The sequence below is a fragment of the Mastacembelus armatus genome, unplaced genomic scaffold (genome assembly GCF_900324485.2).
Source record: "Mastacembelus armatus unplaced genomic scaffold, fMasArm1.2, whole genome shotgun sequence".
NCBI classification, from domain to species: Eukaryota; Metazoa; Chordata; class Actinopteri; order Synbranchiformes; family Mastacembelidae; genus Mastacembelus; species Mastacembelus armatus.
Window position 1 is genome coordinate 1,760,604 of NW_022872939.1, and position 27,778 is coordinate 1,788,381.

General features: G+C 40.8%; 3 protein-coding genes and 1 pseudogene across 3 annotated transcripts in view; 1 reads left to right on the forward strand and 3 right to left on the reverse strand.

Annotated features, from left to right (window-relative positions):
* The window catches only part of LOC113137743 (NACHT, LRR and PYD domains-containing protein 12-like), an 884,868-nt gene extending 870,663 nt beyond the window's left edge, over positions 1-14,205 (reverse strand). The window contains exon 1 of the mRNA XM_026319577.2: positions 14,150-14,205. The gene's annotated coding sequence lies outside the window, so the exon portion shown is untranslated. The remainder of the gene's footprint in view (positions 1-14,149) is intronic.
* The window catches only part of LOC113137738 (zinc finger protein 208-like), an 852,137-nt pseudogene that overhangs the window by 744,923 nt on the left and 79,436 nt on the right, over positions 1-27,778 (forward strand).
* LOC113137744 (zinc finger protein 665-like) overlaps positions 1-27,778 on the reverse strand; it is a 323,439-nt gene that overhangs the window by 89,549 nt on the left and 206,112 nt on the right. The window lies entirely within an intron of this gene.
* On the reverse strand, positions 5,303-11,464 carry LOC113137740 (NLR family CARD domain-containing protein 3-like). Its single transcript, XM_026319567.1, is given in 10 exon segments — positions 5,303-5,894; positions 5,999-6,045; positions 6,305-6,478; positions 7,838-8,011; positions 8,129-9,914; positions 10,058-10,277; positions 10,421-10,499; positions 10,823-10,936; positions 11,044-11,199; positions 11,309-11,464. Coding segments are annotated over 10 exon segments (3,369 nt in total). The 5' UTR covers positions 11,398-11,464; the 3' UTR covers positions 5,303-5,364.

Here is a 27,778-nt window from a genome sequence, read left to right on the forward strand (position 1 = left end):
TTGTATTTTTTAATTTTTCTGTGATACTTAATTTAGTCACCCCTGGAGCGGATCCGCTCCGATATTTGTATGTCCAGGTATGTCACAAAAAGATCGTCGGAAAATGTGGATACAGTCAAATAAACTTTAATAAAACCTTAAAGTCTCACGATTCAAATGACATAAAGCAATTTTGGATTGAATAATCACAGCGACTACAGTTTCTTAATATTTAACAAAATTACAAATACAGTACAATACCTTGACAACACTGGGCAAACAGCGCTCAACGCTAGAGGGGGAGGGGAATCATATTTCACATTTTACAGCGCGCCAATAGAAAACTGAGACGCTTTTGCTTCAAACGGCACCAAGGTTGTCAATATAACTCTTAAAATGTAAGAACAACAGCTAGATTAATTTAGCTACGTGTTGTTCGGTCGTATGCAAAAAAAAAGAGGCAGGGTACCTACTTGTGGGATGCCTTGATCTTTTCCGACCATAATTTATTTACTTGTTGAACTGGACTCATTCTCATGACACTACAGCTGTCTGTTGTTTATTATTCCCAGCTGCCATGCTCGCTCTCATTTCTGACAGGCACACTATTATATGGTTGTGGTCCATCATATATTTGTGAAAAGACATTTTAAAAGTATATCAGTTGTATAGTCCGTTATCTATAATTGTTCAGAATCGAGCTTGTTTACCCCATGTGACATCAAAGTGCGCTACAGTCAATTTGGTCTAATGTCTGTATGTTTGTAAACCTTAACCTAAAGTTATGTTTTAAAACTGTTTCTTGTACTAAATTATTCATACCAATCATACAAATCTTACAGTAAAGAAAAGCTGTTACATTACAAGTGTGCTATAGTTCAAATAAAAGCACATAGTACTAGTAATACTGTGTAGTTCTGAATGTACTAAAACTACATGTAAGCTACTTTAGATGTTACACACTTCGCATTCCCCCAGTGAAAAAATTATATATTTGTATATTTTATTAATGTTTGAAGCGATGTTTGTGAAGGATCGTCCGTGTTTTTTGTTTCGTTTCTAGGTTCCTCCTACATTTCCAAACATCCATAGAGTTATCTGGTTACATTGTGGCAATGTTGGACTGTCCAAATGGTACAATAAGGTCCTCCTTGACATAGTCTTACAAAACACAATGCAGAAAGTTGGATTTTAGCTCCTTTGTGACAAAATCTGGACGTGTATTGGTCCACAAGTGTAACATTCATTCCATTCTATTCAATTCAATTCAATTCAATTTTATTTGTATAGCACCAAATCACAATACAAATCATCTCAAGGCACTTTACAAAAACTAAAACTAAAAACCCAACAATTCCCTTATGAGCAAGCACTTGGCGACAGTGGAGAGGAAAAACTCCCTTTAACGGAAGAAAAAACCTCCAGCAGAACCGGGCTCAGTTTGGGCGGCCATCTGCCTCGACTGGTTGGGGTGAGTGGATAGAGCAGAAAGAAAAGAACAGCAACAATAAACAACAAATAGACACTGCAGGTTGGTGGGACCAGTAACTGCACATCAGCGATATACAGCTCCAGGACCAGGGACACCTGCAGAAGGTACAGAGAGAACAGAGAGAGAGGGAGAGAGCACAAACTAGGGGAGAGAGAGAGCACAAGGTTAGTAACATTCAATGGTGGAATATACATGAGGTGGGAGGAGAGAAGAGAGGGGAGGGGAAGGGAAGGGAAGGGGTGGGGGGGTTAGGGTAGGGAAGCTCAGTGCACCAATGGTCCTCGGGCAGTCTAGGCCTATAGCAGCATAACTAAGGGATGGTTCAGGGTTGCCTGAAGCCAGCCCTAACTATATGCTTTGTCAAAGAGGAAGGTTTTAAGTCTAGCCTTAAAAGTATAGAGAGTGTCTGCCTCCTGAACCCAGGCTGGGAGCTGGTTCCATAGGAGAGGAGCTTGATAACTAAAGGCTCTGCCTCCCATTCTGCTTTTACCCCATTCTGTCACTAGAATGACCAGAACAACCTACATTTAGGCTTTATAGTCCAAAACACACACAAAAATTAGGCGAAGATTATTCAGTAATTTTTATCAAGTTTGTGTCTGTATAACTTTAGTAAAGTATGGCCTAACCATATTCTAACTTTTTGACAATAAACTACAAAGTGTTTCCTTTCCCATGATACCAAGATCATCAATATAACCCTTAAAATGTAAAGACAACAGCTAGTATAATTTGGGTGTGCATTTTTCAGCCTTGTGCACAAAAAGGAGGGGGTATCTAAATGGTAGTGATGTTTTTTTCTGAACTAGCTGATAACTAGTCCTCAGATCCTTTACTGCAATAACAGGTGAAATCCCACAGAGTAAAAATCCCAACAGCAAAAACAAGTTTATTTATAGTGAATTACTATTTCAAGATAATTTCCAAATTAAGCACATACATACAGTCAAGCCCGAAATTATACCCCAGGCAAATTCTGACTTAAAGTTACTTTTATTCACATGCTACTTTTTGTTCAAATGTAAATAAAATATGAGTAATAATTTTTTCCACAATGATGCCTCTTGAACATTGTTTTATTTTCTTCTGGGAGACACCTGTGTCATTTCTAATCAAGAAAAAACTTGCTGATTGAATAAAAGTAATTGTAATTTGCCAGGGGTATGAATAATTTCTGTTATGAGTCCCCTTTTGGGACTTCCTGCCGGGGACCTTTATGCTGAAAGGGCTTCCTGTTTTCCCCCTGCATCGGTCCCCGGCAGCTTTAGGTTGGTCACTGATTATTCCCACCTGTGTCCAATTACTTGGTTTCTCTGCCGGCTATATATACTGCTGGTGTTCCTTTGTTCTGTGCAGAAGCATTAACCTATTTAACCTATGTTAACCTGTGTTAACCTGTGTTAACCCGTGTGGACGGAAGCTGGTCTTTGTTAGAGTGTTTGTTTATTTCCTGATCCCTGGCGTTTCCAGGTAAATAATTAAACTTTTCTGTCCTGCAATTGGGTCCTGTCACTGCTTCCTCCTGTCAGCACCTCAGCACGTAACAATTTCAGGCTTGACTGTGCATACAAACCAGTCAAGTGAAAAGAGATAACACATACGAAGCTGAGTTAGCATACAGATCAAATCCTAAGTGATAAAAGAAAACGCATCATGATCACTAGTGGTGCAACGGATCACAAAACTCACGGTTCAGATCACATTACGGTTTTTGAGTCACGGATCAGCAAAAAAGGGGAGGAGGCTTTCCATTTTTTACAGTACAGCAAGGAACTTCTGGTTTTAACCAAAATAAAATCTGTGTAATTAATTACTTAAAAAGAAATATTGGCAGACAAAAACCTTTTCTGCGATCGTTAAAAATTTAGGATTAATCTATAACTTTAAAAAATGAGTTTTTTCAATCCACGGGTCACGGAGCTGTTGCACACCTAATGACAACAAAATCAAAATAAGGCAGTGAAAGCTATCCTGTAGAAATATGTTGTAAATAAAAGTCCTGCATTCCAAATGATACTTCAGTAAAAGTCCAAAAGTATCAGCATCCAAATGTATTTGAAGTATCCAAAGTAAAGTAGTCATTGTGCAGAATGGCCCATTTCACGTGACTGTACAGTGGGTACGGAAAGTATTCAGACCCCTTTAAAATTTTCACTCTTTTTGTCATTGCAGCCATTTGCCAAAATCAAAAAAGTTCATTTTATTTCTCATTAATGTACACTCAGCACCCCATCTTGACAGAAAAAAACAGAAATGTAGAAATTTTTGCAAATTTATTAAAAAAGAAAAACTGAAATATCACATGGTCATAAGTATTCAGACCCTGTGCTCAGTATTGAGTAGAAGCACCCTTTTGAGCTAGTACAGCCATGAGTCTTCTTGGGAATGATGCAACAAGTTTTTCACACCTGGATTTGGGGAACCTCTGCCATTCTTCCTTGCAGATCCTCTCCAGTTCTGTCAGGTTGGATGGTGAACGTTGGTGGACAGCCATTTTCAGGTCTCTCCAGAGATGCTCAATTGGGTTTAGGTCAGGGCTCTGGCTGGGCCAGTCAAGAACGGTCACAGAGTTGTTCCGAAGCCATTCCTTTGTTATTTTAGCTGTGTGCTTAGGGTCATTGTCCTGTTGAAAGGTGAACCTTCGGCCCAGTCTGAGGTCCTGAGCACTCTGGAAGACGTTTTCTTCCAGGATATCTCTGTACTTGGCCGCATTCATCTTTCCTTCAATTGCAACCAGTCGTCCTGTCCCTGCAGCTGAAAAACACCCCCACAACATGATGCTCCCACCACCATGTTTCACTGTAGGGATTGTATTGGGCAGGTGATGAGCAGTGCCTGGTTTTCTCCACACATACCGCTTAGAATTAATGCCAAAAAGTTCAATCTTGGTCTCATCAGACCAGAAAATCTTATTTCTCATAGTCTTGGAGTCCTTCATGTGTTTTTTGGCAAACTCTATGCGGGCTTTCATGTGTCTTGCACTGACGAGAGGCTTCCATCGGGCCACTCTGCCATAAACCCCCGACTGGTGGAGGGCTGCAGTGATAGTTGACTTTGTGGAACTTTCTCCCATCTCCCTACTGCATCTCTCGAGCTCAGCCACAGTGATCTTTGGGTTCCTCTTTACCTCTCTCACCAAGGCTCTTCTCCCACGATTGCTCAGTTTGGCTGGACGGCCAGGTCTAGGAAGAGTTCTGGTTGTCCCAAACTTTTTCCATTTGAGGATTATGGAGGCCACTGGGCTCTTAGGAACCTTGAGTGCTGCAGAAATTCTTTTGAATAATTCTTTCTGAATACTTATGACCATGTGATATTTCAGTTTTTCTTTTTTAATAAATTTGCAAATTTCTACATTTCTGTTTTTTTCTGTCAAGGTGGGGTGCTGAGTGTACATTAATGAGAAATAAAATTAACTTTTTTGATTTTGGCAAATGGCTGCAATGACACAAAGAGTGAAAAATTTAAAGGGGTCTGAATACTTTCTGTACCCACTATATGTGATATTATTGGATTATAATTATTGATGCGTTATTGTGTTCATTACGTCAATGTTGCAGCTGGTAACACAACACCTGTAATATAAAATAATAATAATCTCTGAATCTCTGGAATCATTGTGGACGTTGGTCTCAGCTCAGTAATTCCTCATTGATGTCAAAATTTGTTACATCTGCAGCAAACTGCAGCTGAACTTTAGAGATACACAACATACTTATATTCACGCTCATGTCTGTCCTGGAATAATCATTTTCATCTTCTGGAATAAGAAGATTTACCAGGAATCAACTATTTCAAAAAGAAACCGACTCCATGAATCTGTGTGAGTGAACTTTGATACTGAATTTTCTGTTCAACAGTCAGAAAGTTTCTGTTACAAAAGGAGACTCTGTCTTCTATTCTGGACACAGAGACACTGAGGAATCACGCCAGGCTTTAAACCCAGGATACAGAGGCTCCTTGAATGTGGTGTTGTAGGTGTGGATGTGGATCAGTGTGTCAGAGGTGACTGTATAGAAGGACAGAGTGCCAGCAGGCCAGTCCACATACACTGCTACTCTACCAGAGGATGAGAAAGATGGGGAGACAGATGTGTGTTCATTATTGTGCAAGACATAGTAACCAGCATCTGAGCATCTCATACTCCAGGACTGATCATTGTATCCAAACTCAGAGTCGTCACTGGCTCCTTTCCTTTTGATTCCTCTGTAACTCACTGATATAATCACGTTTCCTTCCCACTCCAGCTCCCAGTAACAGCGACCAGTCAGACCATTACTACACAGCAGCTGAGGCCAGTGGTCAAATCTGTCTGGATGATCAGGATATGACTGATCCTCCTCCACCCAAGTCACCTTCCTATTGTTGTCAGACAATTGTAGTTTTATGTTCAGTGTGTTTGTGTCAATTGTGAGTTCACAGGAATCTGATGGAGAGAACAAGACACAGTAACAGCTGGAGTTACTCATCTGTCACCTGGTTGAGTGTGAGCTGCAGTGTTGTCATGAACCTCATTAAAAACACACTTACATTTCTTCAGACCTGGTCTCAACCACTGGACTCCACCAGGCTCCACCCTGAAAGGACGCGGGGCTCAGGTCAGCACAAACTAGTGATTACTACATGTGCTATTGCTCATATAAGACTCAAATCATCAATGAAGCCAAAGTACAGAGAAAATGTTTGCAGCTCTTCCTGTCAGACCTCTCCAGACCTGAGAGTGTCCAGTCGTGGTCTTCCCCAAGGCTCTATCAATGGACCCTTATTGTTTCCACTAGGACATTTGATCCATAACACAATATTCTTTATCACTGTTACCAGCAGATCTCTCCATACCTGAGAGTGTCCAGTCTCCAGTGTGGATCCTTCAGTCCAGCAGACAAGAGCCTCGCTCCTGACTCTCCTGGATGGTTGTAGGTCAGGTCCAGCTCTCTCAGATGGGAGGGGTGGGAGGTCAGAGCTGAGGCCAGAGAAGCACAGCCTTCCTCTGTGACCAAACAGCCTGACAGCCTGTGAAACACAAAACAACACACATGGAAGATTTTTGGATGATGCTGCTGTGTGCAAACTGTCAGAAATGACTTGGAACCTCTCTGAATACTGTCTGTTTTTCTTTGTTGTTTTAGTGCCAACCTGATAATAGTGTGATAATGATAGTGTGTTCATTTTGGGGTATTTTTTTTATCCTTTCTTTCTATATCAAAAGGTGTCCCCCAGGGTTTTATACTAGAGCTGCTACTTTTTTCTTTATATGTGAATTATGTTTGTGACAATCTTTCAAATGCTGCTTTTCATTTTTATTCAGATAACAGGTATCTATTGCTTGTGCCCTTCATTTCAATTCTTGCAGTCTGCTTTTGATGTTGTTCAGTCCTGTTTGACCCAGCTGAAGTTAGTGCTTAATACATACAAATCTTACAGACAAAGCTTATGTTATTTTCAAGTTGTAAAGGATTACAATCGAACGACTTGGGGTTGAAATTGAACTGGTCCCTGTATATAAAACACTTCTCAGTAACGTTTTTATCTCTGTTAGACTACAGTGATTTACCTACATGAATGTACCTGTTCAGTAACCGAGTAAGCTGCATGCTGTGTATCATTCTGTATTATGTGTCACTGGCTGTGGAAATCATGTACTCCATACTCATGGCCATCTTTGTCTGTCTGCAACGATGGCCATAGTAAATTTTTAAATATAAATCCATTCTTTGGCTGGTGCCCTGCTATTTATCTTCACATATGTGTAGAATTCAAAGTCAATATAACTTTCACTCTCATAACACTATACAAATGTCTGTTCCAAACATTAAAGCTTTTACATAGGCAGCATTTTTCTCCTGGAATGATATTCAGAAAGATTTGAAACCCTCAGAGTTGGTTACACTGGGGAACTTTAAGTTTATTTTGAAAGATTGAGAATTAACTCTCTGGACAATGTGACTGTTTTAAATTTGTATAGATTAATCTTATGTTTTTTATTTTTGTACGTTGTGTTTGTTTGTTGGGAGGTAATGTTTTTTTTCTGATATTACTTTTTATGTTATAGAACCATTTTGGTCTTGATCAGTCTTGAAAAAGAGATTTTTAATCTCAGTGAGGTTTCTATTGGGTTAAATAAAGTTTAAATAAATAAAAAAGAAATAAAGAAATAATGTAAATTGAAATCATCTATGAAATTTCATAACCCAGCCACAAACATAAAATGATGGAAAATTCCAGTCCAGAAAGTCCTGCTAAAGTTAAAGTAAAACATTGTGGGACAAATTGTATCAGCAGACATAGTCTCACACAGGTTACAGCTGTTTATCCACTTATGTCAATCAGATTTTAATTGGGCATCAGTCAAACAGGTTGATGAATCCTGACCTGAGAGTATGCAGTTTACAGTGTGGACTCCTGAGTCCATCAGAGACCAGCCTCACTCCTGAGTCCTGCACGTCATTGTTACTCAGGTCCAGCTCTCTCAGAGTGGAAGACTGGAAGCTGAGAACTGAGGCCAGAGCTTCACAGCTTCTCTCTGACAGGTTACAGCCACTCAGCCTGCAGAGCAAATAACAGAGAAAAGGCAAATCTGGATTTATTTCTTTTTCTCTTGAGTTGAGTCCATCTCATGGACTTTTTGTAACGATGAATGAATCCAACTGTCTAAAGACTTACAGGACTTTCTTGGAAAGACTGACCACTGGCAGCAGCCTCAGAAGAGCCTCCTCTGAAGCAGAGTATTTCTTCAGGTCAAACACGTCCAGGTCTTGTTCTGATGACAGTAAGATGAAGACCAGAGCTGACAACTGAGCAGGAGACAGTTCTTCTTTGGAGCGTTTCCCTGATCTCAGGAACTGTTGGATCTCCTCCACTAGAGAACGATCCTTCAGTTCATTCAGACAGTGGAACAGGTTGATGCTTCTCTCTGGAGACAGATTCTGACTGAATTTGGTTTTGATGTACTGGACTGTTTTCTGATCAGTCTGAGCATCATTACCTGTCTGTGTTAACAGGCCGTGTAGGAGAATCTGATTGGTCTGGAGTGAAAGGCCCAGGAGGAACCGCAGGAACAAGTCCAGGTGTCCATTTGGACTGTGTAACGTCTTGTCCACAGCACTCTGGTAGAAGAGTTTCTCTGCAGATTGGTCTCTTCTTGTTTCAGGCATCTGGGACGTTATTTGATCCTCTGACAGCAAATTGACTCCAGAGTTGATGAAAGTCAGATGGACATGAAGAGCAGCCAGAAACTCCTGAACACTCAGATGGATGAAGCAGAACACCTGGTCCTCGTACAGTCCTCTCTCCTCTTTAAAGATCTGTGTGAATAGTCCTGAGTACACTGAGGCTGCTCTGAGATCAATGCAACACTCTGTCAGGTCGGATTCATAGAAGATCACATTGCCTTTCTGCAGCTGCTCAAAAGCCAGTTTTCCTAGACACTCAACCATCTTCCTGTTCTCTGGACTCCAGTGTGGATCTGCTCCAACTCCTCCATTATATTTGATGTTCTTTACTTTGGTCTGAACCACTAGGAAGTGGATGTACATCTCAGTCAGGGTCTTGGGCAGCTGTCCTGTCTCTCTGGCTTTCAACAGATCCTCCAGAACTGTAGCAGTGATCCAGCAGAAGACTGGGATGTGGCACATGATGTGGAGACTTCGTGAAGTCTTGATGTGGGAAATGATTGTACTGGCCTGATCATTATCTGTGAACCTCTTCCTGAAGTACTGCTCCTTCTGTGGGTCGGTGAACCCTCTGACCTCTGTCACCATGTCGACACACTCAGGAGGGATCTGATTGGCTGCTGCAGGTCGTGTGGTTATCCAGAGTTGAGCGGAAGGAAGCAGTTTTCCACTGATAAGGTTTGTCAACAGCACATCCACTGAGGTGGACTCTGTAGCATCAGTCAGGATCTGAGTGTTGTGGAAGTCCAGATGAAGGCGACACTCATCCAGACCGTCAAAAATAAAGACAACCTGGAAGTCTTCAAACTTGCAGATTCCTTTGGTTTCAGTAAAGAACTGATGAACCAGTTCCACCAAGCTGTACTTTTTCTCTTTCAGCACATTCAGCTGCCTGAAAGTGAAAGGAAATGTGAACTGGATGTCCTGGTTGGCTTTGTCTTCAGCCCAGTCCAGAGTGAACTTCTGTGTTAAGAATGTTTTCCCAATGCCAGCCACTCCCTTTGTCATCACTGTTCTGATTGGTCCATGTCTTCCAGTAAAGATGTCTTCTTGTCTGATGGTTATTTCTGGTCTGTCTAGTTTCCTGGATGCTGGATCAATCTGTCTGACCTCATGTTCCTCATTGACCTCTGCAGCCCCTCCCTCTGTGATGTAGAGCTCTGTGTAGATCTGGTTCAGAAGGGTTGGGCTTCCTGCTTTAGCGACCCCCTCAAACACACACTGGAACTTCTTCTGTAGGTTGGACTTGAGTTGACGTTGACACATGGAAGGAGATTCTGAAAGAACAGGCAAAGAAACATTTCCTTAAAGAATGAAGATACAGATTGATTCAAAGTGATAGAGAAACATGACTATCACTTTGGAAATGCCACATATGGGGTTTATCCATCATGTTAAACCTTTATAGAAATCCTCTTACTTCTTTGCAGACAGTCGGCCAGCTCCTCCTGCTTCATTGCCCTCAGGATGTTCAGTGTGATATTCAGAAATGCTTCTCTGCTGCTCCTCCTCTGCTCTTCATCCTGACCGTCCAACACCTCCTCATCCTCCCTCTGACTCTCTGGGTAACCTGAAGTCAGAACCTTCTACATCTTCTTCAGCTCATTCTTCACAAAAGTGACAATGTGGTTCTCCAGCAGCTGGAACAGAGAACTGTATAAATACCAACTAAAATGATGGCCCCCAAACCTCAGGTCCATGTTGGACCCTGGTGTAAGAAGTGCAACATGGAGATGACTGTTAACAGAACAGATGTCAAAGCAGTAGTTGTACATGTACAGACCATAAATATGGAGTCCGGCTGCGTCGGATGCTGCTGGGCAGACTGAGCACTGGGAACCTCTGAGCTTTCATGGTCCACTCTGTGGAGGAATCATGAAGAATGACCTCACATGATCTCTGTCCACACAGAGACCAATACAAGCTAAAGGTCCAGAAAGTGAGACTTGGATGTAAACAATGAATCAGATGTGTCCCTCTAGTGGTAAGCTTTACTAGTCCTGCTGATCCCACTGAGAATCAGCAGCTCAGGTTGCAGCTGTTTATAGCTTTCATCTCAGTTTGGTTCAGTCCTGGACCAAGGCACCTACAGCCAATGTCTGCGCGTGTCAGAGTGGTTGCACTGGGCAGCTCCCAGTATAAAAGATCAGAAAAAACTGAACTCTGACTGAAAGTTACAGCTTACATTTGATCAGCAGCTGGACTTCCTCCTTTAAAGTCTATTAGACGACCCTTTGACCAGTCACTCTTGAGGGACACACAGCTGGGTTCAAGAGAGTCTGGTCTCTGTTGCTGGTTGCTGAAACAAAGACAGTGCTGATAAATGTGCATGTTGGATAAAACTGATGAAAATACAGTATGTTCAGTCTTTTAATTAACACACAAATTGTGTCTGTCTGAACCAACCTTTGGTCAATTTTAAATTGTTTTCTTCTATCAGCAGATTGTCTGAATTGCAGAGGAGGCTCCATGGATCCATCACTCATCATGGACACAACGCTGGTTTCAGGGTCAGAATCAGGTCCAGGTCTAGAAGATCCTGGTCTGTTGTGCTGCTCTGGCCTTGAACAAAACACAGAGCAGTGAGAATAAATAATGATTGAACAGTGATGTTGGGTGCTGAGCTCTGACATGGAGAAGAGTCCTGGATTCTGACAGATCCTCATCTCACCTCTGAGCTTCGGTCTGGCTCTCATGGTCCCCACACAGACTTGGTTTAGAGGGACGGCCTCCCCCCTGTCTATCCTCACACTGATCCATGCTGCCGAATCCACGTCACTTCACACACACTTTGTCCCTTCAACTGGAGAGGAGACACAAATCACTCAGTTGCTGCTTTGCATCATTTCTCCTGTAAAACCATCAGTGTCAGCTGAATATTAATTATTATTCTTTAATAACTTTTGAATTTAAGATGATGGATCATGCAGCGTTTGGAAGAAAATTCCACTACAGCAGATGTTTATCCGACAATGATGTTAATAAATTTAAGAAAATGATTCCATCTTTATTTACATCTATGCCAAGTACGAACACAGTGGAGGGCAGCTGCCTCAATCCCACTCCCTACGAAATTGATCATATTGTTGACAATGCTGTAGCCTCACTGCGTGAAATGCTTGATACTGTGGCCCCTCTGAAAAAGAAGTTAGTGAATCAAAGAAGATAAGCCACATGGTATAATTTACATATTCGTACCTTAAAGCAGGCATCACGAAGGCTGGAAAAAAAGTGGCGTTCCACAAATTTAGAGGAAATTTTTCTAGCCTGGAAAAACAGTCTATTAACATATTAAAAAAAAGCTCTCCGTAAAGCCAGAACTGCATACTATTCATCACTAATAGAGGAAAATAAGAACAATCCCAGGTTTCTTTTCAGCACTGTAGCCAGGCTACAGTGAGATAAAATTCAGCAGATGCTTCCTATACCTGCAATAAATGATTCTTCTACTACAGTAGCTCTTGAAACATCTGTAAGACATCAGTTATGTCTAGACTGCTTCTCTCCCATAGATCTCTTTGAATTTATATCAGTAGTTGCTTCATTGTCTCTTAGATTTCATCCCGAATAGACTGCTTAAAGACACCCTGCCATTAATTAACTCATCTTTATTAGACTTAGTAAATTTATCTCTACTGTCAGGCTACGTACCACAGGCCTTTAAAACTGCAGTAATCAAACCCTTACTCAAAAAGCCTAGTCTTGATCCAGGAGTCTTGGCTAATTATAGACCAATATCCAACCTGCCATTTATTTCTAAAATTCTAGAAAAAGCTGTTGCTAAGCAGCTATCAGACCTCTTACACAGAAATGAACTATCTGAAGATTTTCAATCGGGATTTAGGGCACATCATGGTACATGATACAGAAACACCACTGTTAAAAGTCACCAACAATCTTCTCTTAGCCTTAGATAATGAACTTGTTTTTATACTTGTCCTCCTAGACCTTAATGCTGCATTCGACACTATTGACCACAACATCTTATTACAGAGACTGGAGCATGTGACTGGTATCAGAGGAACAGCGTTAAAATGGTTCCAATCCTATTTATCGGACAGATTCCAGTTTGTTCATGTCCATGATGAACCTTCCACACGCACAAAAGTTAGTTATGGAGTTCCACAAGGCTCTGTGCTAGGACCGATTCTTTTCACCACGTACATGCTTCCTTTAGGCTATGTCATTAGGAAGCACTCTATTAATTACCACTGCTATGCAGATGACAAGTTGTATCTATCTATTAAACCTGTTAACACAAACCAGTTAACCAGACTTCAAGTGTGTCTAACTGACATAAAGGCCTGGATGACCAGTAACTTTCTACTTTAAAATTCAGAGAAAACAGAAGTTCAAGCAAAGAACACATTGTGTTAAACTCTGTGAAGGCCACACACACACACAGTCAGGTGACTTCCTGTAACCGCAGTAGGAACTGTTCAGTCTGTGAGTTCAGACTCCATGTTGAAAGCAGACCGTGCGGTGAGGAAAACTGAAGCTGAAGCAGGTGAATGTTAATCCAACATTGTTATGATTTGACTGTTGAAGTCTCACACTCTCTTCTCTGTCTGTGGCCTGTGGAGAGAAGAACTTGGGTCCACACAAAGCCACTGAAAGAAAAGGAGGAAATAATGCTACATGTGCTGCTTCCTGTTCTCTCCGTGTGATCAGTTCAACAGTTTGATTCACCTGTGGACATAAAGTTCTGATCAGCTCTGATCAGTTTTTATCCACATTGAGGCTGCAGCTAAGCCCAGAACAGCGGCCCAGCTTTAAAGAAAGTTGTTGTGCTGCCTGGTCTGATTCCACTGTTCATGTCTGTGTGGCTGGGACTTCCTGTTTGCTCAGGGTTGTGTGTCTCTTGAACAGGCTGGTTCAAAAGCTTTGAACCTTCCTGACTCTGATCAGGAGCAGCAGATTATATAGATTATATAGATTTATAGATTTAGAGTTTCATAAACAGAGAACCTTATGTGATATGAATAAAACCATAAACATCACCAAAATGTTTGTTTGCAGAGGTCGGTACCACATATAGTCTTGTAATTGTGGATTGAAGTGTGGGTTTTTGGCGTGTGGGGGATTCTTCATTTTCTCAGTGAAATTGTCTCTGCTTCTCTGTTGGTGCTGCTGTATAAAGAATCATATAGTAAGAATTAGAGGATTAGAAGAGGTTTAGAAGTTTTTTTTTTGTGGAGTTTCAGTGAGCAGCATCAGATTAGTAGCAAACGACACTACTACTGTCCCGGAAGATCATGATGTATAATAGATACCACATGAACTGATTAATAATATTCCTATGAATTATTTTTAAGACTGAAAAATACAAAAAAAAAAATGTTGCGTGAGTTTCAATAAACTACTTTAGAGCTGCAATAATTAGCTGACTAGTACAAACTTAATGGTTAGTGCATGGCATTTAAAATGCTTTTAAAACATAGTAAATGTAATCTGGTTTCAGAAAAAGATTGTGTATGTTTCTGTATGTCTTTTGTGCTCTACATACACTTACACTTTACACTCTCCTGTTCACTCTTTTCCACTGCCTGATTTATCCCGCGTCATTTGGCCAACCATGCAACCAAGCCCCCTACCCCCAATTCTCTCTGGGCAGGTCTTTAGCCTGGTTTCCAGCACAGGCACAAACCCAGCAAACATTTGTAAGATAAAGAAAAGCAGTGAATTCCCATATTTTAGAACCTAGAGGACAGAAATGTTTAGTGTTTTTAAAAAAATCAATAATAGGTTATCTAAATAGCTCTAAACCTTTAAATATACCTATATATTAAAGTTACTTTTATTCACATGCCACTTTTTCTTAAAAATAAATAAATAAATAAAATAAAATAAAAATAAAAATAATAAAATAAAAAATGAGTAATAATTTTTTCCATGATGATGCCTCTTGTACATTGTCTTTATTTCTGGGAGACGCCTGTGTCATTTCTAATCAAGAAAAAACTCAAGTCAAGTCCTGACTTAAACCCCATTGAAAACATGTGGACAATGCTGAAGAAACAAGTCCATGTCAGAAAGCCATCAAATTTAAGTGAACTGCACCAATTCTGTCAAGAGGAGTGGTCAAAGAGTCAACCAGAAGCTTGCCAGAAGCTTGTGGATGGCTACCAAAAGCGCCTAATTGAAGTGAAAATGGCTAAGGGACATGTAACCAAATATTAGCACTGCTGTATGTATATTTTTGACCCAGCAGATGTCATCACTTTTTTCTGTTAACCCATAATAAAGTCATAAAAGAACCAAACTTCATGAATGTTTTTTGTGACAAAGAAGTATCTGTTCCAATCACTCTATCAGAGAAAAATCAGAGTTGTAGAAATAACCATCACACATGCATCCCCTTAACTGACACATGCCACTTCTGACACGTGAATGAGTTAAAGCTCTAAGCTAAAATTACCATTTCTCATTTTTTAATTATAAATTTACTGTATTTATTTTACATACTATTTTCCATTTTCTTGAATTACAGAAAAATGTATGTAAAATTAAGCTGATTAACAGTAATTAAATATGCTGCACATTATACAAAGGTTTATATCCATAGTAAACATCAAAAGTTTTTCTCTGTAATTTTAAGGTAAATCTCTTTAATTTCTCATGTGTAATTTTACATTTAAACCATAATTGACTATGTGGCACATTATAAGGGTTTATGTCCACAATAATCTAACAAATACAACACTATATTTTTTTATTTTGTATTTGTGTATCTATATAATTTTGCATTGCATGAGATGTCCTACAGCAGTGACCATGTTGATGACAAGTTCGCCTCAACGTTTGATAACCCAAACACAGACAAACGAGGGGAGCACGGGTGGAGGCGAGGTGGGCATGTACTGGGCATGCTGATGGGCGGAGATATTAAAATTTGTCTTACATTAGAGTGGAAAATAACCTTATGTGGTGTTAAGTAAATTGAAAATGTTTGAAAACAAATATGATTTCCAGATTCTGGACATAGATGTAAAAATGTTATTTATGCTTTCTGATTTTTTGCTTGAATCCATTAGTCAAGTCACATTATTTAGATAAGCAATTTGGTTTAGCAAACCAAACTGAGAAACACAGAGATCCTAATGAAAGCTAATTGTCCACAAATACCCAAATACCCTATTCACATTCAGTCAGATACAGAAAACGTACAGTATGTGGTGGCAATTATGTAATAGTTCTACATAGAAATTGAATGGTCAAAAGAACTGAAAAGACATTTTACTTAATGAATATATGTAATTAATTAATTAATTTTGATTACTCTTAACCTATTCATACACTTTATCTTATCATTTTACCATTAAAACAAAATTTACTTTTTTTTTCATAAATCACAATATTTGCCAGTCATACAATAGGTGTACAGATTTAAGAATAAGTGCTCAGTGCTAATTTAACTCCTAATTGTTGGTTATATGTTGTGTCCTCATGCAAATCTATTATCACTTACTGCATTAATTTTCGCTTTAACTCCCCAACAGGTGTGTATTAACGAAAAGCTATAGTGGCCATACTCTAAAACTGACAGATCTGGGCCTGCAGACAACTGAAAAATCCACACATGGCGATAAAATGACTTGCACATATCCCAGCATGTGCTGGGGAAAAGCAGTCCATCACAGAGCAGGCTTTAAACACTATGGATAAATTAAACCAATTTGATAAAATTTGGTTGAAGAAGAGCTCAGGTTCTTCTTGGTCTGAGCTGACATTGTTCACCATTGAGACATCATGCTGCTGCAGCACTTTGAATTGCGTAGTGTATGAAACGTGCTATACAAATAAATTTGCCTTTGCCTTTGCTGCAAGCACTAATACATATGATGTTCAAGTACCACATTACTACAGTGTTGACATGAATGACAATGCATACATAATCAAACTACAACATTGCTGCTGAATTGGTTAAACACAAAGGCCAAACAGGGTTTATGATGGAACCCTGAGAAAGGTGCTTATGTACATCAAGGCAAGGCAAGTTTATTTGTATAGCACAATTCATATGCAGAGTAATTCAAAGTGTTTTACAGAAGTAAAAGACAAGTTAAAACTACATAGGCCAAAATCAAAATAAAAATAGTAAAAAAGACTTCCACCTCCCAAAGATTTTAAATAAAATAAAAAAATGATTAAATTAAATTAAAAGAGAATGAGTGCATATATGTAGAGCTAAAAAGAAGTTTTTAGCCTTGACTTAAACATTGTCAGAGATGAGGCTTGTCTAACATCATCAGGAAGACAATTCCAGGTTTTAGCTGTATAAAACTGAAACGCTGCTTCTCCCTGTTTAGTCCTGACTCTGGGCACGAGCAAAAGGCCTGTCCCTGAGTTCGAGATGGTTCATATGACATGCACAATACACATGTCAGAGATGTACTGTGGTGCTGAGCCATGAAGAGACTTATACACAAGCAGTGCTGTTTTAAAGTCTATTCTCTGAGCGACAAGAAGCCAGTTCAGAGAGGTGGTTGTACTTCCACACCTCAAATAAAGTGACAATGTCCAAGGTTCTGCTGAAAAATATTGTCATTTTATGGTTTTTACCTGTATTATTATTATCATACACCTTCAATATAGTGACAGTGTCAAAGCTGTTGCAGGAAAATACAATTACTTTTTAGATTTTTACTGATTTATTAGGATTACACACATTCAATAAAGTGGCAATGTCCAAAGTTCTGCTAAAAAAATTGTTAATTTACAGTTTTCTCCAAAATTATTAGCAAAAATCTTAAAATAAGTCACAATGCTTTAAGTTCTGCAGGACCTCACCTTTATTTTACAGATTTCTACAAATTTATTAGGAATACACACCTCCAATAAAGTGACAATGCTCAAGGTTCTGCTGAAAAATATTATTTTACAATTTTTTCCTTTATTATTATTATTGTTATTCAGTATCTTCAAATAAGTGAAAATGCTCAAAGTACTGATGACAAATATTGCAGTTTTGTTAAATTAACACAAAAACCTTCAAATGAATGACACTGCCAAGAGGTCTAAACGTCCAAAATTATTATGATCACACACCTTCAATAAACTTATAAAAACACTTAAGTTATTTCAAATTCCCATAAAATATAACCTAACCAAGATTACTGTGAAATATCCTCAAGTAACTTACAAACAATATTTAGAACTGAACCTGTACAGTGTATTTGTCATTAAAATTAAATCCTATCAAAAAAGTTCAATCAATATCTACCAGATGTGACGGTGCAACATAGCAGATAAAGAAGAATCCTCCTCCAAACTGCCTGTAATCAGTCAGATATTTGGTGCATCTAGGGAAATACATACATACACAGAATTAGTGAATAATCCTTAAAAAGTAGCATTTCATTTTTCACCATTTCATTAAACAACCTCAAAGAAATAATTCACTTTAAATGAAAATCCTTTCAGTATCCACCTTCATGCTAATGAAAGATCAGGTGAAGGTTTTAGTCCACAAAAACCCCTGAAGTTTGCAGTTCAGGTAATTGCTGTTGCAAGATTTTCCCAAACACACACTCACACACCTGTCACTTTATTAAGGGTTTATGTTCTTCTGTACAGGTGTCATCTATTACATGTCTGTCCATCCTGGGAGAGATATCCCTCCCATCTGAGGTTTTCCCTGAGCCTTTTTCCCTAATTTTTACCACATTAAAACTATTTCTAGTTCTTCCTGCTTTAAATAAAGATTGTAAAGACAAAGGATGTCACAAATTGTAAACCTCACAGGGGGAATTGAAAATTGTGATGCTAGGCTATACAGACAAAACTGAAATGACATTAACTGAATTGAATTGTCATCAGGGGCAACATGGTGGCTGAGTGGTTAGCACTGTTGCCTCCCAGCAAGAAGGTCCTGGGTTAGCAAACCGCCCTTTCTCTGTGGAGTTTGCGTGGGTTTACTCCCAGCAGATCCCTGTGACACTGTTTAAGGAATAAGCGAGTATAGATAATGGATGGTTTGTCATCATGTCTTGCCATACATCACCCATACTGTATAAACCATATGAGGATTTGACATTTTTCCCCAAAGATATCTTTCATTGTAACAATCAATATGACAATAATTTAGTTGCAAAGATGGCATAACGGAGGTAAAAACAATTACAGTGCAGGTAGCTGTATTACCTGCACATGTATTTTAGTTTGAAATCCTTAGGTTCTTGGTTCATGTAAAGCACCAGGAGTGAGTTTGAATTTAAAGACACTCACAGACCTTACCTTTAGAATATTGTAGGTGAGCACACAGCTTGGGCTTGGTAGGGAGTTTGTATGTTCGTTCTCTGTGTTCACATGGGTCGCCTCCCACCAAAGGGTTAATGTGAGTTCTTAGGAAAACAAATAACATTTAAACATGCTGACAAACTGGCAGAATTATGGCCAACAGTGCGCAACTGTGCATATTATCCATTAATTGTATTTATATGAGGATAACATTAATAATCTCAGGCTCTGGAGACTTTCATTCTTAATCCCAAAATGTCTGGATCATAAAGGGGAAAATGCACAATATACACAAACAATATTAAACAGTGGCTTAATTCTCTGTGGGTTCCCTCCGGGGTCCATCTTGGGACACCTTTTGTTCAGTCTTTACGTTTCCTTTAGGCCAGTTAATACGCAGCAATAATGCAGATGACACTCAGATTTACATTTCACTCACAGCTGGTTAATATGGACCAGTTGTTTCATTGTGTCACTATATTGAACAGATCACTCTGTGGATGCAAAACAACTCTCTCCAAATAAACAGTGACAAGACTGAAATAATCATCTTTGGGCCACAGAAACAAAGAGAAAATGTCAGCAGTCACCTACTCGAGAGACTTGCTCTTTCTCTAAAATTTAAAAATCAAGTTAGAAAACTAGAGGTAATCATGGACTCAGACATGAATTCTAACGGCCAATTAAATCAATAACATCGTCAGCATTTTATCATCTCAAAAACATTGCCAGAATCAAAGGGACCATGTCTAAAGTAGACTTGGAAAGACTCATTCATGCATTTATCGCCTGCAGGTTAGATTACTGTAATGGCCTGCTCACAGGGCTCTCAAAAAGAGCTGTAAGGCAGCTGCAGTACATTAAGAACGCTGCTGCTCGGGTCCTGACTAGAACTAGGAAGTACAACCACATTACTCCTCAGATCTCTGCACTGGCTTCCTGTCTTTCAGAAAATAGACTTTAAAACACCACTGCTTGTGTATAAGTCTCTTCATGGCTCAGCACCACATTACATCTCTGACATGTTGATGCCATATGAACCATCTCGAACTCTGAGAACATCAGGGACAGGCCTTCTGCTCGTGCTTTTCAATTCTATGCAACTAAAACCTGGAATTGTCTTCCTCATGATGTTAGACAAGCCTCATCTCTGGCAATGTTTAAATCCAAGCTAAAAACCTTTCTTTTTAGCATGGCATATAAGATATGACAGTGATTTATCTGCACTCAGTTTCCTTTAATTTTAATTTCACTATTTAATTTCGCTATCCTTTAATTTTAATTTCACTATTTGCTGTTTCTTATTTTAATTCTTAGTGTCCCAACTTGCCTTGCCTTCAAGATGACAATTAGTTACTACGAATACAGCTACTTCAACTAGCTACTTCAACATCGGTGACAAAGAGGGGATTGATGGTAGGAGACCAAGTAGGACTCCCTCTGGCCCCTGGCTGCACCTAGAAATTCTGTCCATGAAAGTAATGAACAGAACCGGTGACAAAGGGCAGCCCTGCCGGAGTCCAACGTGCACTGGGAACAGGTCGGACTTACTACCGGTAATGCAAACCAAGCTCCTGCACCGTTTGTACAGAGACCGGATAGCCCTCAGCAAAGGGCCCCGGACCCCATACTCCTGGAGCACCTCCCACAGGATGTCATGAGGAACCCGGTCGAATGCCTTCTTCAAGTCCACAAAACACATGTGGACTGGTTGGGCAAACTCCCATGAACCCTTGAGCATCCTCGAGAGGGTGTAGAGCTGGTCCAGTGTTCCACGGCCAGGACGGAAACCGCATTGTTCCTCCTGGATCCGAGGTTCGACCACCGGCCGGATCCTCCTCTCCAGCACCCTGGCATAGACCTTCCCCGGGAGGCTGAGGAGTGTGATCCCTCTGTAGTTGGAACACACCCTCCGGTCCCCTTAAAAAGAGGAACCACCACCGCGGTCTGCCAATCCAGGGGTACTGTCCCTGAATGCCACGCGATTTTGCACAGGTGTTTCAGCCATGACAGCCCAACAACATCCAGAGACTTGAGGTACTCGGGGAGGATCTCATCCACCCCCGGTGCTTTGCCACTGAGGAGCTGCCGAAGTACCTCAGTGACTTCGGCTTGGGTGATGGATGGATCAGCCTTCGTATCCCAGGCCCCTGCTTCCCTTATGGAAGACGTTTGCCAGAATCTCTTTGGGGGGGACAGGTAGTCCTTCTCCATGGCCTCACCGAACTCCTCCCATACCTGAGTGTAACCCAGTGTAAAAAGAGGTAGATAAGATTTAGGTTGATTATTAGGAATATTAGAGAAGAAGCTAATTCATTAGATATAGTGTTAGTAGTGATAGAAAGATAGGGTTGAAATATGATAAAGAACTGCAGCGAAATATTGTATTGTGATTAGTGATATTACAATCAGCCAATGATATAGTCGGTATGTGATCTCGAACTAACCAATAAGGTTAATTATCCCGCCCTGAATCGGAACATCCGGTTTACGTGCTTTACGTGATACCAGACTCTCATGATCACTATGCGGTCGAGACACACTGAGCGAGAGAGAGCTTCGTCGATTGACAACTTGAACTGAAGAACGGCTGAGAGCAGCCGACGTTTAGAAAATACACCATTTTCTGCTTAGAACACATTGCCTTGCATTGGTGAGTTTCCTATGTAAGAAAGTTGTGCTGAAATAAAGTCCGCTAGCTTAGAGGCTAATTAGCGATAGCCCAAAGCTAATGCCATGTGCATGTGATACTTTTCTTATGTGAATTGAATGATGTGAATAGTTGATTTTACGAAGTGTTGTATGAATGTTACAATTTGTTGTGTTAGCCCATCTTTAATTATTAGTATTTCGACGGTGCTAATAACTGATGTTCGATGGTGAAGCTAACCGAAGTAGCATTTTATTCGCCAGCGAGCAAGGACACGATAGAAAAGTAATGTGTATAAACTATGCACTGTTGAATTAAAATTTAAATTAAAATTAAAATTATTTCAGATGCTTACATGTTATTAGACATTCTGCACTGTATTTCGACTCAGAGACAACAGTTGCAGTGACTTAATTAATGAGCACTTAAATTTCTCAATTTGCTACAATGGCATCAGTGCCCATAAAACTGAATGAAAGTGTAGATCCCTGATATATAAATAAAAACAAAAAATTTCCCTTCTCACCCCTATGGGTGGTGTGTGTGTCTTCCTCAATCTCGGGTCCTCTACCAGAGGCCTGGGAGTTTGAGGGTTCTTCGCAGTATCTTAGCTGTTCCTAGCACTGCGCTCTTCTGGACTGAGATCTCTGATGTTGTTCCTGGGATCTGTTGGAGCCACTCTCCCAGTTTGGGGGTCATAGCCCCAAGGGTGCCGATTACCACGGAGACCACTGTTGCCTTCACCTTCCACATCTTTTCTAGCTCTTCTTTAAGGCCTTGGTATTTTTCCAGCTTCTCATGTTCCTTCTTTCTGATGTTGCTGTCACTTGGGATCGCTACATCTACCACTACGGCTTTCTTCTGTTGTTTGTCCACCACTACTATGTCCGGTTGGTTAGCCATCACCTGTTTGTCGGTCTGTATCTGGAAGTCCCACAGGATCGTAGCTCGGTCATTCTCCCTCACCTTTGGAGGCGTGACCCATTTTGACCTTGGGACCTCCAGTCCATACTCGGCACAGATGTTCCTGTACACTATGCCGGCCACTTGGTTATGGCGTTCCATGTACGCTCTGCCTGCTAGCATCTTACAACCTGCTGTTATGTGCTGGATTGTCTCAAGGGCATCTTTGCGGTCCTGCCTGATGTGGTAGACCCCGGCCTCTATCAATCTTGTGATCAGGGCCTGTTCTTGTGCCGCTACGATCAGTGCCTCTGTGCTGTCTTTCAGTCCAGCTTTTTCCAGCCACCGGTAGGACTTTTCGATATCAGCCACTTCTTGTATCTGTCGGTGGTACATGCCGTGCAGGGGTTTGTCCTGCCATGATGGTTCTCGCTCTTCTTCCTCTGCATCGGGCTTCTGTTGCCTGAGATATTCACTGAGTCTTCCGTCGCTTGGGGCCATCTTCCTGATGTACTCATGGATCTTGGTCGTTTCATCTTGGATGGTGGCTCTCACGCTCACCAGTCCCCGGCCTCCTTCCTTCCTCTTAGCGTACAGTCTCAGGATGCTGTATTTGGGGTGAAGTCATCCATGCATTGTGAAGAGCTTCCTTGTCTTGATATCAGTGGCTTCTATGTCCTCTTTTGGCCAGCTTATTATGCCAGCGGGGTATCTGATGACCGGCAGGGCGTAGGTGTTGATGGCTTGGACCTTGTTCTTCCCATTTAGCTGACTTCTTAGGACTTGCCTTACTCTCTGTAGGTATTTGGCTGTGGCTGCTCTCCTTGTGGCTTCTTCTTGGTTCCCATTTGCCTGTGGGATTCCAAGGTACTTGTAGCTCCCCTCAACATCCGCTATGCTGCCTTCTGGGAGTTCAACTCCTTCAGTCCTGACAACCTTCCCTCTCTTTGTTATCATTCAACCACACTTGTCCAGTCTGAATGACATTCCAATGTCGTTGCTGTATATCCTGGTGGTGTGGATCAGTGAGTCGATGTCTCGCTCAGTCCTGGCATACAGCTTGATGTCATCCATGTACAGGAGGTGGCTGATGGTTGCCCCATTTCGCAGTCGGTATCCGAAGCCAGTCTTAGCGATGATCTGGCTGAGGGGGTTCAGGCCTATGCAGAACAGCAGCGGGGACAGAGCATCTCCTTGGTAGATGCCGCACTTGATGGAGACTTGTGCTATCGGCTTGAGGTTGGCTACTAGGGTTGTTTTCCACAGTCCCATTGAGTTCCTTATGAAGGTTCTTAGGGTCCTATTGATGTTGTACAGCTCCAGGCATTCCAGGATCCATGTGTGAGGCATTGAGTCGTAGGCTTTCTTGTAGTCAATCCAGGCGGTGCACAGGTTGGTCTGTCTGGTCTTACAGTCTCGAGCGACCACTTTATCCACCAGTAGTTGGTGTTTTGCTCCCCTGGTGTCCTTACCCATTCCTTTCTGGGCCCCACTCATGTGTTGAGCCATGTGCCTACTCATCTTAGCCGCTATGATGCCTGACAGGAGCTTCCATGTTGTGCAGAGGCAGGTTATCGGACGGTAGTTGGATGGGACTGTATATATATATATATATATATATATATATATATACAGTATCTCACAGAAGTGAGTACACCCCTCACATTTTTGTAAATAATTTATTATATCTTTTCATGTGAAACACTGAAGAAATGACATTTTGCTACTATGTAAAGTAGTGAGTGTACAGCTTGTATAAATTTGTATAAATTTGCTGTCCCCTCAAAATAACTCAACACACAGCCATTAACCCTCTGGGGTCTGAGGGGGTTTTTGGGGCCTGGACAAATTTTGACATGTCCTGACATTTGTGCTTTTTTCAGTGTTTTTTAAACATATTAATGTCTAAAGTCTGATAACACTGTAATCAGCACAAAATTGGCTACAATAATATGTGAGCAGCAAGTTTATACATTATTGTGTTTTTGAGAAAAAAGTGTTTATGCATGGTTAGAGCAAAACTACAATTTTTTACTCACTGAAATAAGACCATAAAACACAAACAGAACATTGGTTCACAAGACTTTGGAGACCAGCATGTTGTAGGCTAAAGTGTTTACTTCAGAGTGCTGTGAATGTCATCTTGTTCACACATTCACAGTAAACAATACACTGATTTAAATTTTCTAAGACACTTTTTGTCCAGAAAGGCCATATGCAAGAGGGTGTGTCTGAGGATGAATAGTCATGTGATTTACCTGAGAACACAAAAGACGCACTGAACGACCAGACAAAGGCGCGCATAATGAGCCTTTCAGTCAATGTAGATGGGACGGATTAGTGCTGTACAATACAACACAATGAGGAGCCAAACGATCCTCATTTGAGTTAAAATCAGTGTTTTTACTCTGAGGACAAGCTAAACTATTTGTCTCTGTGTGGAATGTAAGGAGCGCCGCTTCACGTGCGTAACGCGCCATCATCCAAACACGCCGAAAAAGTGAGTAAATTCTATGATGAAGTTTGATATTTTGTGTCATTTCTCGGGGGTGTGCACATATTTACCTGGTTCACCTGAGATTATTTACATGTGAACAGTGGACAGTGTACAAGGCGGGACCACATTACCTGTAATGAGGTGAGACGGGAAAAAACGGACTTCTCCTTACGTTCATACGGATTAAATAAAAAGTGATGATTTGTTTTTGACTTGAATTGTTTCACTCAAAAGAAAACATTTCAAGCTTTCTAGCCATATAATTCTTATTTTTATGAGGCAAGTATTCGCTGAGATTCTGGTTGTTTTATTTACGCGTCTGTGAAGAGAAATGGCAGAGACAGAAAAGTCCGAGAGCGCACCCTGTCGGCTTTCTTTATTTAAAAAAAGCACAACGTTTTGTTGTTATTATGATGGTATACCACTAAAACTAGACCCTTTACAGATTTGAATGATATACTTCTTTTATCTGTACAATCAGAATTGATGGAGTAATTTAAGTTTGTTCCGGCCTTATCAGAAAAAGATGCGTCAAAACGCGCCGGCGCGTGCGTCGACCCCAGAGGGTTAATGTCTAAACCGATGGTAACAAACGTGAGTACACCCCTAAGTGAAAATGTCCAAATTGGGCCCCATTAGCCATTTTCCCTCTCCGGTGTCATGTGACTCGTTAGTGTTACTAGGTCTCAGATGTGAATGGGGAGCAGGTGTGTTAAATTTGGTGTTATTGCTCTCAGTCTCTCATACTGGTCACTGGAAGTTCAACATGGCACCTCATGGCAAAGAACTCTTAGAGGATCTGAAAAAAAGAATTGTTGCTCTACATAATGATGGCCTAGGCTGTAAGAAGATTTGCAAGACCCAGAAACTGAGCTGCAGCACGGTGGCCAGAACCATACAGCAGTTTAACAGGACAGGTTCCACTCAGACAGGCCTCGCCGTGGTCGACCAAAGAAGCTGAGTGCACATGCCAAGCGTCATATCCAGGGGTTGTCTTTGGGAAATAGATGTATAAGTGCTGCCAGCATTGCTGCAGAGGTTCAAGGGGTGGGGAGTCAGCCTGTCAGTGCTCAGACCATACGCCGCACACTGCATCAAATTGGTCTGCATGGCTGTCATCCCAGAAGGAAGCCTCTTCTAAAGATGATGCACAAGAAAGCCCGCAAACAGTTTGCTGAAGACAAGCAAACTAAGGACATGGATTACTGGAACTGGAACCTGTGGTCTGATGAGACTAAGATAAACTTATTTGGTTCAGATGGTGTCAAGCGTGTCTGGCGGCAACCAGGTGAGGAGTACAATGAAAAGTGTGTCTTGCCTACAGTCAAGCATGGTGGTGGGAGTGGTCTGGGGCAGCATGAGTGCTGCCAGCACTGGGGAGCTACAGTTCATTGAGAGAACCATGAATGCCAACATGTATAGGTATATGTACACTTGGTATATGTACCTGGTACAATATTTTGGGGTTGCAGATTTTCCTTCATGCAGAACCTGTTTTCTACTGCCACAGCTCCACTGGGGAGGGTAAACACATTGTGTAGCTGAGTTTTGCTGATGTTAACACATCCAGATTCATTCCTTGTTGTACAATCAGCAGAAAAACTGATGACAGGTTTATGAATTAATTCATTTTGGTGAAGCAGGGCTTCAAGCATGATTTTCTGCAGTGGCACCCGGAAATGGCACTACAGATGCCACTGCATTTCAAGAGGTGCCACGGCAGCTGCCACAGGATTTTAAGAGGTGCTGCGACGCTTTGTTAGCAGCACCAGAGGTGGCAGCCAGAGATGCCACTGGCAATTTTATTGACACCAAATGTGGCATAAGCAGCCACACTGTTATTGTCGTCCTCTTTTAAACTAAATAAAAAATGCAAAGGCACATTTCACTATATAACCTTAATATGACTTTGTTTACATAGCCTATTTCCACGCCTCCCCAATGGTTTTCCTATTGTTGTTAAGGTGACAGTCATGTCTAGACTCTGTTAATGATGGCATAAGCTGCAATGTTTTCTGTGATTTGTTTTATTGTCAATATTTGAAGTGACATGATATTGAAAGTCCTAATTCAGAAATAGATTGGTGTATGACTTCTTAACCAGCAGGTGGTGCTGTAGTAAAAATGAATAGCAATGCGGGGTTAGAGTTTGATGCTTAAAATAAGACAATGATCAAACAGTACATTTTTATATACGCTAGGACAACGAGGACAGTGGAGACTAGACTACGCTTTTCTTGTCTTCTCAGCAGTCGACACATGAATTATGCAATAAGTATAAGTATGCAATAATGCAATAAGTTATGGTTTTCCATATGAAAGTATAATTGTCATTTATTATGATCTTTAAATTTTTAGTCTACACTTCGTTTCTGTTTTCTGTTGTGTGTTGTTAAGTTATGAATGTTTGTCTTTATGTGACTTCAGTTAACATAGGACTAATTTGTGTATTAGCCTATGATTATTATTCCCTGGTGTTTTAATGTGGGTATTGCAATCATCAGTCCAAAAAACATCATCTTGTGACCAGCATATATCAAAGATTATGTCACTTTGTACAGTGAAGACAATACACCGGAAGCTCAGTGGCCACATACATGTCAACTGGACTGGCACCTTAAATACAGTGGTAGCTATTTTAGTGTTATGTACAGGCAAATGGAGTGGCATCAGCGCTGACATACAGACATATGGGCATTTCAAGAGCATTGGGTCCCGCTAACTATTGGCAAAATGCCAAAATTCCGTGGCACCTCCTAAAATGCCATGGCATCTGCAGTGGCACCTCTTAAAATGCCATGGCATCTGCAGTGGCACCTCTTAAAATGCCATGGCATCTGCAGTGGCACCTC